At 45.4% G+C, this 16,542-nt stretch overlaps 1 protein-coding gene across 4 annotated transcripts in view; it reads left to right on the top strand.

The window, feature by feature from the left end:
• rnf4 (ring finger protein 4) overlaps positions 1–5,070 on the top strand; it is a 57,509-nt gene extending 52,439 nt beyond the window's left edge. For 2 of the 4 annotated variants that reach the window (XM_063049564.1, XM_063049563.1), the window contains exon 8: positions 636–3,754. In XM_063049564.1, coding sequence (XP_062905634.1) covers positions 636–2,708 — 2,073 coding nt within the window. In that variant the 3' untranslated portion in view covers positions 2,709–3,754. The other 2 variants (XM_063049565.1, XM_063049566.1) reach the window with 2 other exon arrangements.
• The last annotated feature ends 11,472 nt before the right edge of the window (positions 5,071–16,542 follow it).

The raw sequence follows: 16,542 nt of genomic DNA, 5'->3' as shown, positions 1-16,542 counted from the left end.
AATGGTGGAGGTATTTATCAGTCTTACTGCTTGGGGAAGGTAACTGTTTTTGTACCTAGAATATAAAAGCAAGAATGTAATGCTGGGGCATTGGTCAGACCACATTTGGAGTATTATGAGCAGTTTTGGGCTCCATATCAAAAAAAGGATATGCTATCATTGGAGAGAGTCCAGATGAGATTTCCAAGAATGATTCTGGAAACAAAAGAATTAAAGTATGAGGAGCTTTTGATATCTCTGGGCCTGTTCTTGCTGGAGTTGAGAAGAATGAGGGGGGATCTCATTGAAATCTATCGAATGTTGAAAGGCCTAGTTAGAGTGGATGTGGAGGGGATGTTTAAAATAGTGGTGGAGTCTAGGACCAGAGGGCACATCCTCAGAACAGAGAGACGTCCATTTAGAACAAGGAAGATGAGGAATTTTGTTAGCTAGTAGGTAATGAATCTGTAGAATTCATTGCCACAGACAACTGTGGAGATCAAGCAGATGTTGGTAGGTTCTTGATTAGTAAGGGTGTCAAAAGTAACGAGGAGAAGGCAGAAGAATGGCGTTCAGAGGAATATTAAATGAGCCATGATGAAATGGCAGAGCAGACCTGATGAGCCAAATAGCCTAATTCTACTCCTATGTCTTAGGACAGTGGTCCCCAACCATCGGGCTGCAAAACATGTGCTACCGGGCCGCGAGGAAACGATAGGATTTGGCGATATGAAGCGATATGGGTCAGCTACACCTCTCCTCATTCCCTGTCACGCCCACTGTTGAGCTTGAACGCACACAAGGTCATTACGCACGCGAGGTCATTACCCACGCGGTCATCAGTCAGTATGAGTAAAGAACAAATGTCGCTTGAGAGTTTCTTTGGAAGAGGACATAAAAGGCCTAACGATGATGATAACACAGAGACAGCTGAGGTAGAGACTGCAAAAAAAAAGAAAGCTTCCTTCAACAGACAATACAATGAGTCGTACATAAAATATGGCTTTATTGCGTCCGGTGACTCTCATGCTCCAAGCCCCCTGTGTGTGATATGTGGAAACAAGCTGTCTAATGAGGCAATGAAGCCCTCAAAACTGCTTCGGCACCTTGAGACCAAGCACCCTTCACTTAAAGACAAACCCGTTGAGTTTTTTGAGCGGAAAAGACATGAGCAAGTGGGACAGAAGCAAGTCCTGAGAACCACCACCTCCACAAATGCTGCTGCTCTGAGAGCGTCGTACATAGTGGCTGGCCTTATTGCTAAGGCTAATAAGCCTTTCACTGTTGGTGAGGAATTGATTCTGCCTGCTGCCAAGGACATGTGCCGTGAACTGTTGGGAGAAGCTGCATTTAACAAGATGGCACAGGTTTCTCTTTCAGCTACCACAGTTTCAAGGAGAATCGATGACATAGCGGAGGACATCGAAGCACAGTTGTTTGAACGGCTTAACGAGTCACCATGGTATGCTATCCAAGTCGATGAGTCTACCGATGTCGACAACAAGGCAATACTGCTGGTTTATGTGCGATATATATTTCAAGACGATGTGCAGGAGGATATGTTGTGTGCACTGCCGCTGACAACTAACACAACTGGGGCAGAACTATTCAAGTCTTTGAATGACTACATGTCAGGCAAACTGGACTGGTCATTCTGTGTTGGAATATGCACAGACGGGGCTGCAGCTATGACTGGACGGCTGTCTGGTTTCACTACCCGAGTCAAAGAGGTTGCTCCTGAAAGCCAGTCTACACACTGTGTCATACACAGGGAAATGCTGGCTAGCCGAAAAATGTCACCTGATCTTAACAGCGTATTGAGTGATGTTGTTGATGTTATCAATCACATCAAAGCAAAAGCCCTTAACTCACGTCTATTTGAGCAGCTTTGCGAGGAAATGGATGCAGAGCACAAACGCGTTCTCTTACACACTGAAGTCAGGTGGCTATCAAGGGGGAGAACCCTGGCCAGGGTTTTTGAGTTAAGAGAGCAGCTACAGAGATTTCTTTCAGGAAAAAAGTCACCACTGGCAGCACACTTCAGTGATGAGGAGTGGATAGCAAAACTTGCTTATCTGTGTGACATCTTCAACCTGCTCAATGAACTCAATTTGTCACTTCAGGGGAGAATGACAACTGTCTTCAAGTTGGCAGATAAAGTGTCTGCTTTCAAAGCCAAACTGGAACTGTGGGGACGGCGAGTGGACAGGGGCATATTTGACATGTTCCCAACATTAGCTGGGGTTTTGGGAGAGACTGAGGCTGCACCGTCTTTCTCACAGCTGGTGCGCGATCACCTAACTTCGCTGTCGACAGAATTCGAGCGTTACTTCCCAACCGCAAAGGACCCAAGACGTGCAAAGGAATGGGTCCGTGACCCATTTGTGAATGTTCCCGGTGAATCATCCATGTCAGCGCGGGAAGAAGATCAACTCCTCGAGCTTGCAAATGACGATGGGCTGAAAAGTATGTTTGATATAACATCTCTGCCGGCATTCTGGATCAAAGTCAAGGCTGAATACCCTGAGATAGCCACGAAAGCACTGAAAACGTTGCTTCCATTTTCAACATCATATCTCTGTGAAGCAGGATTTTCTGCAGTAAATGCAACGAAAACTAAATTGCGGAATAGACTGGACATAAGGAACCCCTTTCGAATATCGCTGTCTCCCATCACCCCTCGATGGGACCGTCTTGTTGCAGGGAAACAAGCCCAGGGCTCCCACTGATTCAGGAATATTGGTGTGTTGCAATGACTTTATATGTTCATACGGGGAAAATATGCGCTGTGTTTAATATCCAAACGTTACTTAAAATGTTATGATGCTATTGACTTAAAAGTGACTTATAATTGACTTATCACTATATTCATGGGAGGAAAATATGTGCTGTGTGTTTAATATTAAATTCGTTAGATAAACCCTTTTAAAAACGAAATTGAGTGTATTATTAGCCACTTACAAGTGACTTATAGTTTCACCTATATTCTGGTCATGATTAACACCCCCCAGTCGGCCGGTCTGCAAGAATATTGTCAATATTAAACCGGTCTGCGGTGCAAAAAAGGTTGGGGATCCCTGTCTTAGGATGTGAAATTTCGAAGTAGTAGTACAGTGGAAAGACAAAATTACAAAAGTGCGCCACAGTAACATTGTGGTTATTGTGATGCTGTTACAGCTTTGTGCGATGGAGTTTGGATTTCAATTCTGGCGACCTCTGTAAGAAGTTTGTGCATCCTTCCCATGACCGAGCGGGTTTCTTCCAGGTGCTCCGGTTTCCTTCCACAGACCAAAGATGTAGTGGGTTGATTGGTCATAGTAAATTCTCCTGTGATTAGGCTGGTGTTAAATAGGTGGGTTGCTGGGAGGTGCAGCTCATTGAGCCAGAAGGTCCTGTTCTGCGTTGTATCTCTAAATAATAAATAATTTTCAAAATAAGTAAGGTCTCTGAGCCAAACGCAGGCAGATAGGTCTGGCTTGCTGGACAGCATGGATGAGATGGACTGAAGGGCATGTTTCTGTACAGTGTGACTCTGAAACTCCATAGTTTAAAAAATGCTACAATAAATTATTACCTCCAAAAGATAGGATGCTGATATAAAATACTAATTTAGAGATGTTCTCTTTTACATTTAAACTCCAGAAGAATTTAAGTATTTGGACAAAGATTCAAATTGATCAATATCTGACTGAATCGAATGAAGAGTCTGACTTTCCCTTTGTAGTCTTTGAAAAGCACTTTGTATTATTACCGCTGTTATAATTTCATTTCTCGGTCCCTGTCCAGATTGTCCAAAGTGGGCGGCTCATTGTCTCGACGAAATGTGGTCACATCTTCTGCAGCCAGTGCATTCGGGACTCTCTTAGAAACTCTCACACGTGCCCAACCTGCCGAAAGAAACTGAACTCACGTCAGTACCATCCAATTTACGTTTGACCACGAAGAGGTGGGGGGGGGGTGTCATTCTGAAATTTATTCACCCAACCATGTGTTGGGCATTTCAAAAAACCTATGACGTTCTTCAGATTTCGCAGTGACGAAGAGCGCTCCTTGTGGGAGACGGAAGGAGGCGTGTGGCACTGGCTGACCATCTAATCCAGTGGACTTGCTGTAACTTTGAATTGGGTGGGTTGTGTGGGAGGGAGGGGATGGGCAACAGCTGCGGATGAGAAATAAAACTTCCACCAGCGCGTTCCAGTTGCCAGCTCAGCTCAGATGTGTGTTTTCTACATATTTCTCTTTCTTTTCTGCGCTTTGCCTCTCTTACCACCAGCCCAGATCAGAGGCTGGACACCACTGCACATGCAGTCAATTAACGCGGCTCCATCTTCAGTCTGCTCGTCCACCTTGCCGACGTACGGGAGCCCCACTCTGTCCTGCTCAGCTCCCCAAGTGGCATCAGATAGTAGCTCCTTACTGCCGTTGCAACTGCGGAGGGAGATATGAAGCATCAAGTACAGGGTGGTGGGGAGAGAAGCTGACGGTTACATGAGGACCACGAGCTTTTGGTTAGACCCCTCTTACTCAGGAAATCTTTCAAAGCCTTACATTCGCTGATGGCTGGGTTTCAGGAGATGTTTGTGGAGGGCTAGGATTACTCTATGCATGACTTTAGGTTCCTGATCTTGCTTTGGGAACACATTGCCTTTTATTTCTCTTAAATTATCCCATAACCAATGTCTGAAACAGCAGTATCCTCGACCAAAGATTCTGATCATCGGACCGAGTGCAGGTGGCTGCCATCGGTCTGTGCAATGACAGGTATTGGGAAAATTCAGCCAATGCTGGAACCAAATTAATATTCACGTGTTGAAATTCAGATATCTTTGAAAAATAAAGATGAGATTAGTTTTAAACAAAGATGTTACTGGAAGTATTTTGAGTAATTGGAGGAAGTTTATTTTCATTGTCTGTAAACTTTTGTGCAGTGATGTTTTATGAATGTGAAAATTAGACCATTATGTCCTCTTGTTATGTAATGTTTGTCAAGTAGAATGTTTTCTTTTTGCCACAACATTGAAGATTCTGAGGGCTAAAGTAATGAATAAAAATATTAGTCCCTCGTATGTCTCCCACTTAGTCTGTTCTTTTTCAGGTTAACTTTATTTCAAGTTCTTCTTTGCCTGGTTTGATGCTAGCTCTTGCTGTAGTTTTACTAAAAGTAACAGATTGCTTACAATACATTATAAACACAGGAGAATCTGCAGATGCTGGAAATCCAGAGCAACACACACAAAATAAAGGGCCAATTCCCCTCTGTCTCTCAGTAAATAAATGCTAGAGGAACTCAGCAGGTCAGGCAGCATCTGGGAGAGGTGGGGTATTAACAATTGATGTTTTGGGTCGAGACCCTTCCTCAAATGTTTCTATTTTACATTTCCATGGGAACGCTGCTATCTTTCATATTCAGTCTTGATTATTAACCATTTAGTAATTTGAGCTTTCTTTTTTTATCAAAATTACAACAACTCCCCATTGTTTCTTGGTGGTCTGTTTCTGGGTTCTGCCTCTCCTTCCTGTCCTTGCATCTCCTTCTGAATAAGGGGTTTGGGGCTTGTTTTTGGCTGTTTTCCAGTCCCATGGCACATACAGTCACAGAATCAAACAGCATAGAGACAAGGGAAGAAGCTGTTCCTAAAATATTTGAGTATGTGCCTTGAGGCTCTTGTACCTCCTTCCTGATGGTAGTAACGAGAAGAGGGAATGCCCTGGATGGTGAGGGTCTTTTATGATGGATGCAGCCTTCTTGAGGACTATCTTCAGATGGTGTTCTTGATGGTGGGAGAGGGCTACGCCTGTGATGGAGCTGGCTGAGTCACCCACCCTTGCAGCCCCTTGTGCGTTGGAGCCTCCATACTAGCCTCTGAAGCAACCAGTCAGAATGCTCTCCACGGTACGTGTATAGAAATCTGTTAGATCCTCTACTGACAAACCAAATCTCATATTCCCAGTGAAGTAGAACTACTGGCATGCCTTCTTTATGATCTTATCAATGGGTTCAGCACAGGATGGGTCAAGGTGTTGCTGCCCAGGAACTTGAAGGCTGCTCACCCTTTCTACTGCTGCCCCCTCAACGTGGATTGGTGTGTGTTATCGAGTCATAAAGTACAACAACACAGAAACAGTCCCTTAAGTCCATCTAGTCAATGGTGAACCGTCATCCTGCCCAGTCCCATTGACTTGCACCTGGGCCATAGACCTTCATACTCCTCCTAACCATGTATTTATCCAAACTTCTCTTAAATTTTACAATTGAATCTGCACTCACCAGTTCCACTGGCAGATTCTCTTGACTTCCACTTCCTTCAGTCCACAATCCATTTATTGGCAAAACATACAAAATATTGGAGGAACTCTTGCAAGTCAAACAGCATCTATGAAAAATGAACAAACAGTTGACGGTCCCGGCAGAGACCTTTCTTCAGCACTGGAAAGATAGGGGGAAGTCGCTGGAATGAGGTGTGGGGGGGGGGAGAGGGATATCAGGAAGGTGATAGTTGAAACCAAGTGGGTGAGAAAGGTAAAGAGCTGATGATGAAGGAATTTGATAGGGGAGAGTGGACCGCAGGAGGAAAGGCAGGAAGAAGGGCACCAGGGGGAGGTGACAGGCAGGTGAGAAGGAGCAAGAGGCCAGAATTTTCTTGCAGGAAGGAGAAATCAATATTCATGCTCTCAGGTTGGAGGCTACCCAGACGGAATATGAGGTGCTTCCACTGTGAGGGTGGCCTCATCGAGGTACAAAAGAAAGCTGTGGACCAACATATCAGAATGGGAATGGGAATTAAGATGTTGGGTCAGTGGGAAGTTCCATTTTTGGTGGATGGAGCAAAGATGATGGGCGAAGCAGGCCCCCAGTTCACAACAGGTCTCAGCAATGTAGAGGAGGCTGCATTGGGAGCACTGGATATCATAGGTGACCTCAGCAGATTTGCTGGTGAAGTGTTGCTTCACCTGAATGGCTGCTTGGGGCTCTTAATGGAGGTGAATGGGCAGATGTAGCACTTTGGTTGCTTGCAGGGATAAGTGCCGGGAGGGATGAATGGACAAAGAATCATGCAGGGAGTGATCCCAACAGAAAGCAGAGGCGGGGGAAGGAAAGATGTGTTTAGTGATAGGATTCATTCGGAGATGGCAGAAGTTACAGAGAATCTGTTAGATGTGGAGGCTCATGGGGTGGAATGAAAGGAGAGGAGGAGCTCTCACTGTTAAGGCTGTAGGAGGAGATGTGGGTGAGGGCAGCATCAATGGTGGAAGAAGGGAAATCCCATTAAATGAAAAAGGAGGACATTCCGGTGATGCCCTGGAAAGGAAAGCCTCCTCCTGGGAACAGATGCAATGGAGATGAAGGAACTGAGAAAAGGGAATAAATAGCATTTTTACAGGAGACAGGTTGGGAAGAGGCATAGTAAAAGTAGCCGTGGGAATTGGTAGGTTTATAAAAGATGTCAGTCAACAGTTTGTCTCTGGAGATGGAGACAGATCAAAAAAAGAGGAGGGAAGTCTCAGAAATGGTCAATTCCTTGGTCTTGCTGATGTTGGGAGCAAGGTTGTTACGACATGATCCAACCAGCTGATCTACCTCACTCCTGTATGCCTCCTCACCACCATCAGTGATTCAGCCAGCAACAGTCGTGTCTGGGTGAACCTTTGATGGTGTTCGCGCTGTGCCTCACTATAGAGTAAAGACTGTAGAGAGAGTAGAGCAGCAGTGGAAGCATTCATCCTAAGGCAAAAGATTTGGCCTCTCTCACACTTCACCATTTAATAAAATGATCAGATCTGTAATAATCTTTACTCTGCATTTCCATCTACACATAGTAACCTTGTATCAAATGTCTGTACCTCTGCCTTAAACTGGTACAAAGACTACAAAATGTTGAGATACTAATAATAAAGATTTATAAGGTTATGGGGGGGGGGGGTGGTATAGAGCATCTCCTCAGTATTGGAATGTCTTGTACCAAAGATAAAGATTAGCTTTATTTGTCAGATGTACATTGAAACGTACAGTGAAATGCATTGTTTGCATCAACGATCAACACAGTACGAGGACCTGCTGGGGGTATCCTGCAAGTGTCGACCATGCTTCCAGTACCATTGTACGAAGCCCACAACTTATTAACCCTCGCCTGTACATCTTTGGAATGTGGGAAGAAACTGGAACATCCAGAGAAAACCTCCGCGCTCACAGGGAGAACGTACAAACACTTTATAGACAGTGGATCGAATTGAACCCCGATCGCTGACATTGTAAAATGTTTCACTAGCTTGTAAGATGAGAAGAGGTAATTTCAAAGGATTGATGTGGGGCAAGTTCATAGATATAGAGAAATGGGGGGTTATGTAGGAGGGAAGGGTAAAGGGCCTGTGCTGTAATATTCCATGATGTGCAGAATTATCGAACCACTGATATATTGCCGACATCTCTCGCTTCTACAAATTACAAGCAAAGAAAAAATGTAAATGACAAGCAAAATCAAATTCAAAATGTTCAAAGTTCAAAGTAAATTTATTATCAAGGTACATTTATGTCACCAAGTACAACCCTGAGATTCATTTTCCTGCGGGCATACTCATTAAATTCATAGAATAATGACCATAACAGAATCAATAAAAGACTGCACCAACTTGGACGTTTAACCAGTGTGCAAAAGACAACAAACCATGGAAATACAAAAAGAAATAAAGAATAATGATAAATAAATGAGCAATAGATATTGAGAATGTGAGATGAAGAATCATTGGAAGTGAGACCATTGGTTGTGGAAACATTTCATTGATGGGGCAAGTGAAGTTCTTTCCAGGTTCCGGAGCCTGATGGTTGAGGAGTAATAACTGTGCCTGAACCTGGTGAGTCCTGAGGCTCCCGTGCCTTCTTGTTGATGGCAGCAGCGAGAGGAGAGTATGACCTGGGTGGTGGGGGTCCCGAATGATGGATGCTGTTTTCCTACATTTAATTTAAGATCATGAAAATATTCATTAATTGATTCTGGATTGAACAAACGTGTGCAAGGGATCATCTTTTATTGTCTTTATTTATCCATCATTAGCTAGAGGTTCTTTCATTTCCTACTTCCAACAGTTCTTCATTGCAGTCTAGTTCAGTCTTCAGCCCATTGAAGCCTTTGGAAATACAGTAACAACAGGGAACTGTCGTCCCGGCTTTTATACCTACAAATCAAATCCATCCTCAATCTACTTTAATTTTCTTCTCAGACCAAAAAATATTTGTGAGTGACACCCATTGCCTGCCTTGATTTAGGATTACCTCCTCATTTGTAATGTATTTCTTTAATAAAAATAAGTGCAAAATCTTATCCTGATGTGTCACAGCTTGGTATGGTAACTGTTCTGCCTGCGTCTACAAGAAACTGCAGAGAGCTGTGGACACAGCTCAGCACGTCACAGGAACCAGCCTCTCCTCCCTGAATTATGTCTACACTTCTTGCTGCCTTGGTAAATCAGCCAACATAGTCAAAGACCCCTCTTCTCCACCTTTCCACCAAGCAGAAGATATGAAATCCTTAAACCACAGACTATCAAGCCTGCACAGTCATGCACCTCCCAGTCTCCACACAGCTCACAGGGGTCATTTGCTTGTTATTTCCAATTCATCACCTGCAGCATATTTAAATCGAGCTCTCATCCACAATTGTTTATTACCTTGTCGTGTTAAGTATCTGTTCTCTCTTGTGACCCCTCGTGGCTTGTTATTTTGCAGTTTATTAGTAAGCAAAATATCATTTACTGCTAAATCATCTCTGCCTATCAGCTTCTATTCTTCTCCACATCTCCAACCAGAGTACACTCGCCTAATGGAAGTCGTCAATGTTGCCAGGAGCACACAATACCAAAGCAGCAGGAAACCATCGGGCATCTGATTCCCACTTTCAACCAACTCCCCATCTCGATACAGCAACCCCAAGCCAGTCAGCCTTCAACTTCGGAGCCCCGGATTCTGGTGCCCGAACACTTTGACAGATCCCCAACCTAATGTCAAACTTCCTGTCCCAGTGCGACTCACAGTTTGCACTCCAGCCATCTCTATATTCATCACTCTAGCCCTCCAAATTGGCTAGCATTTTATGGAATGGCCCTCATAAGCCAGAACCCCAGTTTCATTTCAAGATGTAGGACCCTCACTGGCAATGCCTGCAGAACCTATGAAGGTAGAGAGAGCTCCCTTAACCCCCCCCCCCCGCCAAAGCATTTGGTCAGTGGAGAAATAACTTGAATAACTTGTGAACTTGTGTGCTTACTATGGAACTGCTGATCACCCACTGCATACAGGAAACAGCACCACCAGGTAGAGACAAGGGCTTCTATCTGGTCATTCTCCCTGGACCCCCATTCCAGCACCATTGCCTGACTCACTCTCTCCTCCTCCACACCCTGACAGCTCTACCTTGATAGGAAGCTATGGTGGATTCTGGCGCAGCGAGCAACGGTCTGGACTGGACTCTGTGTGTAGCTTAGACTTCCAACTGAGTCTGTCTCTCGTCCCTTCTATATCACAGCCATTGACGGACATCTCGTGGAGTCTGGGGCTGTCTGGGCACAAATCCTGTGCATATGAGCTTTGGGGAGTACCGATGGTCCATCCATATCCTCCTCAGTTGACCTCACCCATGGAGACTAAGGAAACCTTAGACAGAAACAAACTCCCACAGGAATACCACAACTCAGCCGTCACTTTTAGTAAAATGGTGACCAGCCCCCTACCACCTCACAGACCACCATACTGACCAGTCAACCTTCTCCTTGGAGCCCTGTCCCTTCCTGAGACCCAAGCCATGAATGACAATGTCACCAATGTTCAAGTGGCCCATTATGATCACAGACTTGCTTCAGTTCATCACTGCCCTCAATGTGCCCAGTCCAATTCCTCCAACCAGCAACCCTCTGGGCTCCTGCAGCCTCTACTGGTACCTCAACAGCTATGGTCTCACTTCACCATAGAATTCATCACAGGTTTGCCACCTTCTGATAGGGCCACAGTGATCATGACAGTGGTGGACCGATTCTCCAAAGTGGCCCACTTCATTGCCCTCCCCAAACTTCCATCAGCTGCAAGGATGCCGGACCTGGTTCTCCAACGTGTAGTTCACCTACATGGGTTCCTTCAGAACTTTGTGATGGACTGGGGCTCGCAGTTCGTCTCCGGCTTCTGGCGAGCCTTCTGCTCCCTCCACACCTCAGAGAATTTGTCCTCTGGCTATCATCTACAGACCAACAGTCAATCAGCAAGTGGAGAGGTTTCTGCAATACTTCGCCACCTCTAACCCTTCCACGAGAAGAAGCATCTTCTCTGGGCTGAACTGTCCACAATTTGCACACCTGCTCTGCCATAGGTAGGCGGAGGTCCCATCTGCCAGGCCCTGCTTCACGGATTCAGGAATACTTGGAAGAAGGCTCAGAGGCCCATCCTAGCTGCCAACCTTGCCTACTGCCGCCAGGCTAACCACGACCAGTGCCCAGCCAGACTACTCAAGCCTGGGGACCTGTCCACCCGAGAAATGCCCCAACACACGACTCCCAAAAGCTCTCACCCCGGTTCATTGGTCCCTTTGATATTACCTGTCACATCAACACCGTCGCTAACCACCTCCAGCTGTCACCATCTCTCAGGATCACACCTACCTTCCACGTGTCCTGCCTCGAGCCCATTGTCCATGGACCACTCAACCCACCTGAGCCTGCTCTTCTCGCACCAAGGATGTGAAAGGTGGTCCAGTGTACACGGCTCGCCAGTTGATGGGTTCACGTCATTGTGGACAGGTTGTGCACTACCTGGTCGACTGGGAAGGGTATGTCCCGGACTAGAGGCCTTGGATGCTGTCCAGTTTCATCTTGGATCTATCGTCCATTGAGGAGTTCCACTGAACCCATCCAGATTGTCCTGGGCTGTTGGGTGCTGACTGTTTGGGGGGTGGGGCGGTGTCCTGTCCTCCCAGTCTCCACCCAGCTAACAGGAGTCAACTGCCACTCATTTCGAACTCATCACCTGCAGCCTTTTTAAACCCATTCTCATCCACAGTCCTTTATTCACTCAATGAACCAGCCAACCTCAGCCAGTTGCTCCTATCTTTCAGTTACCTTGTTGCTTTGTCATGTTAAGTGTCTGTTCCCTCTTGTTTTGTGGCTACTCATGGCCTGTCATTTAGAGGTAAGATATTTTTTACTGCTGAATAATCTCTGCTGCTCAGCTTCTGGTCAAGCTTCCTCCACATCTCCTGACGGGATGAGTGAACCCATGATTGACCCATCAGACTACACTTGCCTAAAGTAAGTCATCTGTGGACAGGAGCACACGATTATCACACTGTTATAAGACTATTCAATGGTTCCCTCGTAGAATAAGATAGATTCTTGTCCTCAGAGGCTACCTGATTGTGATCTTGCACCTTATTGTCTGCCTGCACTGCACTTTCTCTGTAACTGCAACACTATTCTGCATTCTGTTGTTGTTTTTTTCTCATTGTACTGATGTGATGAAATGATCTGTATGGGTGGCTTGCAAAACAAAGATTTTCACTGGACCTCAGTACCTGTGTCAGTAATAAAACTATTCACAAAAAAAATCATCTCTGTTCTGGCTGAACTTCTGATCCCATTTAGAACATGCAAGAAAATAAGGAGGATTGAAGCATTATTCACACTGCAGATTCTAATTTTACAGGACCATAAGACACAGGACCAGAATTAAGCCATTTGGCCCATCAAATCTGCTCTGCCATTTGATCCTGGCTGATCTATTATCTCATCTCATTCTCCTGCCTGCTCCTTCTAACCTGACTAATTAAAAACCTATCAAACTCTGCTTTAAACATACCCAATGAATCCCACAGATTCATCATCCTCTGGCTAAAGCAATTCCTTCTCACCTCTGTCCTAACGGGTGCCCTCCAGTCCTAGATTCCCTATCGGAAACATCCCCTCCACATCCACTTTATCCGGTCCTTTCAATAACTGATATTTTTCAGTGAAATCCCCCTTCCTTCTCAAAGACTCCACCAAGTATGAGCCCAAACCCATCATACATTTTGAACTTAGATCTCCCCTGCAACATCTCTGAGGCCTGATCCACGTTCCATATTTCTCAATGCAGTAAAAATCCGATAATCCGGTCCCACTTAGACTTTGCTGGTGCCAGGCTGGTAGGTTTTCCCAACTGTTGTCTCTCGCTGAGGCTCCATATAATTGATGCAGTCCCAGAGACCTTGGCTCAGTTCTGCCACTATTTGTAAGGAGTTCGTATGTCCCTCCTTGTACCCACATAGGATTCCTCCGGGTGCTTCAGTGTCCTCCCACATTCCAAAGACCTACAGGTTAAAATGAAAGAGTGAGGTACTGCATAGCTGAATTCTGTGCCCTTGGCTATTTGGACAAGACAACAAAATGTAATATTCTAAAGTTTGTCGATGACGCTACTCTGCTGGAATTGGGAATTGCACAGAGGAGGCAGAGAGGCTTCAGGTATCTTAGGTTAAGTAAGTGGGCAAAAAGTTGGCAGATTTAAGATCTAAGCTAACCTTTATTTGTCACATGAACATCAAAACATACAGTGAAATGCATCAATAAGAGAGCATGGCCAGTCTGGTGGGGTGTCTTGATGATGGATGCTGCTTTTTTGTGCGATGCTCATTGTAAATGTGTTAAATAGTGGGACCGGCTTCACTTGCCATACCACACATTCTCTGTAGGGTCTTGACCAAAGTGATTGACAATCCCTCTGCCTCCATAGATGCTGATTGACTTGCTGAGTTCATCCAGCAGTTTGTTGCTGTGGATTCCAGCATCTGCAGTCCCATAAATCTCCCAAAATAGCATTTGCCTCCTGAACCTGCAGCTATTGGCGTTGGTTACTATTTATGTATTCGTGTCACATGGACTGAGATACAGTGAAAAGGCAAACTCGAGAAAATCTGCAGTTGCTGGGAATCCAAGCAACACACACACAACATGCTGGAGGAACTCAGCAGGTCAGGCAGCATCTACGGAAAAGAATACTGGCGACGTTTCAGACCCAGACCCTTCATCAGGACTGGGAGAAGGATGAGGTCAGAGTAGAAAGGTAGGGGGCAGGGAGGAAAAAGGTGATAGGTGATAGGTGAAACCAAGAGAGGAGGAGGAGTGAAGGAAAGAGCTGGGAAGTTGATTGCTGAAAGAGATAAAGGGCTGGAGGAGAGGGAATCTGATAGGAGAGGGTAGAAGTAAGGGGTGCGGATGGAGCCCCAGAGGGAGGTGATGGGCAGGGATGGAGATAAGGTGGGATAGGGAAACAGGAATGGGGAATCGTGGGGGAGGGGGGAGAAGTACCAGAAGTTTGAGAAATCAAAGTTCATGCCATCAGGTTGGAGGATACTCAAACAGAATATAAGGTGTTGCCCCTCCAATCTGAGTGTGGCCTCGTTGCGACAGTAGATCAAGCCATGGACTGACATGTGGGAATGGGAATGGGAAGTAGAATTGAAATGGGCGGTCACTGGGAGATACTGCTTTTTCTGGCGGATGGAGCATAGGTGCTCAGCGAAGTCGACTCCCAATCTACATCGTGTCTCACTGATATATAGGAGGCCACACCGGGAGCCACGGATACAGTAGATGCCCCAACAGACCCACAGGTGAAGTGTCACCTCACCTGCTAGTGGGGTGGTAAGTGAGGACAAGAGGAACCCTATCGCTGGTGGGGTGGCGGGAGGATAGGGTGAGGGCAGACGTGCGTGAAATGGAAGAGATGCGGGTGAGGGCATGCTGATGGAGGAGGAAGGAAAGTCCAGTTCTTTGAACAAGGAGGACATCTCTTTAGTTCTCGAATGAAAGGCCTCATTCTGAGAGCAGAAGCAGCAGAGTTGGAGGAACCGAAAGAAGGGGATGGCATTTTTACATCTTAGTTGGGATGTAGGTGAGGATTCCAGGTGGAGTCCCCCACCTTCTTACTCTGAATTTTCTTCTTTTTGTCGAGTCCTGATGGAGGGTCTCGGCTTGAAATGTCAACAATTTTCTCTTTTCCATAGATGCTGCCTGGCCTGCTGAGTTCCTCCAGTAATTTGTGTGTGTTCCAGTGAAAAGGTTTAGTTTTGAGTGCCATTCAGCCAGGCCATTCTGTACATCAGTACATTGAGCTGTTGAAAATAGAACCAAATGCAGAATATGGTGTAACAGTTTCAGAGGAACAGCAGCACAGGTAGACAATAAGGTGCAACTGCCACAACAAGATGGATTGGGAGATCAAGAGTTCAAGAGTTCATCTTTTAATATATGCTCTGCTTTCAGTAGCTGCTGTATAGGTCGCCTTACACATCAACACCTTCCAATCTAATATTGCTTCAATAAAAAGCCTTCTGTTTTCCCAATGGTTTGGATGACTTCACATTCATTGCATTGTATTGTATCTCCTGAAGTCCATAATCATCTCCTTGGCCTTGCTGACATTGAGAAAGAGGCTGTTGTTATAGCACCGCTCAGCCAGCAACCTCATGTGGATGTGCTCATTGGTGGGGAGGGCTTTATCCGTGATGGACTGCATCATAACCACCACTTTTTTGGTAGGATTTTCCATTCAATGGCATTGGTGTTTCCGTACCACCGTAGGTGAAGAGAAGATAGGACTAAGAGGTAACCGTAATGGGGAATGGAAAAAGAAAGGGGGAAGTGGGGGAAGTAATGACTGGAAGTTGGAGAGATCAGTGTTCGTGCCATCAGGTTGGAGGCTACTCAGGCGGAGTATGAGGTATTGCTCTTCCAAACTCAAATGGCCTCAGCGTAACTGTAGAAGAGGCCATGGACTGACACGTCAGAATGGATTGGGAAGTCGAATTGAAATAGACAACTGCAGAGGAAGTATGTTTGACTCAGGTAATTCAGAATCAGAATCAGGTTTATTATCACCGGCATGTGACGTGAAATTTGTTAACTTAGCAGCAGCAGTTCAATGCAATACATAATATAGAAAAGAAAAAAAAAATAAATCAATTACAGTATACATATATTGAACAGATTAAAAAACATACAAAAAGCAGAAATACTGTACTGTATATTAAAAAAAGTAAGGTAGTGTCCAAGAGTTCAATGTCCCTTTAGGAATCTGATGGCAGAGGGGAAGAAGCTATTCCTGAATCACTGAGTGTGTGCCTTCAGGCTTCTGTACCTCCTACCTGATGGAAACAGTGAGAAAAGGGCATGCCCTGGGTGCTGGAAGTCCTTAATAATGGACGCTGCCTTTCTGAGACACCGCTTCCTGAAGATGTCCTGGGTACTTTGTAGGCTAGTACCCAAGATGGAGCTGACTAGATTTACAACCTTCTGCAACTTCTTTCGGTCCTGTGCAGTAGCCCCTCCATACCAGACAGTGATGCGGCCTGTCAGAATGCTCTCCACAGTACAACTACAGAAGTTTTTGAGTGTATTTGTTGACATGCCAAATCTCTTCAAACTCCTAATAAAGTATAGCCGCTGTCTTGCCTTCTTTATGACTACATCGATATGTTGGGACCAGGTTAGATCCTCAGCGATCTTGACACCCAGGAACTTGAAACTGCTCACTCTCTCCACTTCTGATCC

Source organism: Mobula hypostoma, chromosome 5, assembly GCF_963921235.1.
Source record: "Mobula hypostoma chromosome 5, sMobHyp1.1, whole genome shotgun sequence".
NCBI classification, from domain to species: domain Eukaryota; kingdom Metazoa; phylum Chordata; class Chondrichthyes; order Myliobatiformes; family Myliobatidae; genus Mobula; species Mobula hypostoma.
This window is presented reverse-complemented; position numbering and strand designations above follow the sequence as displayed.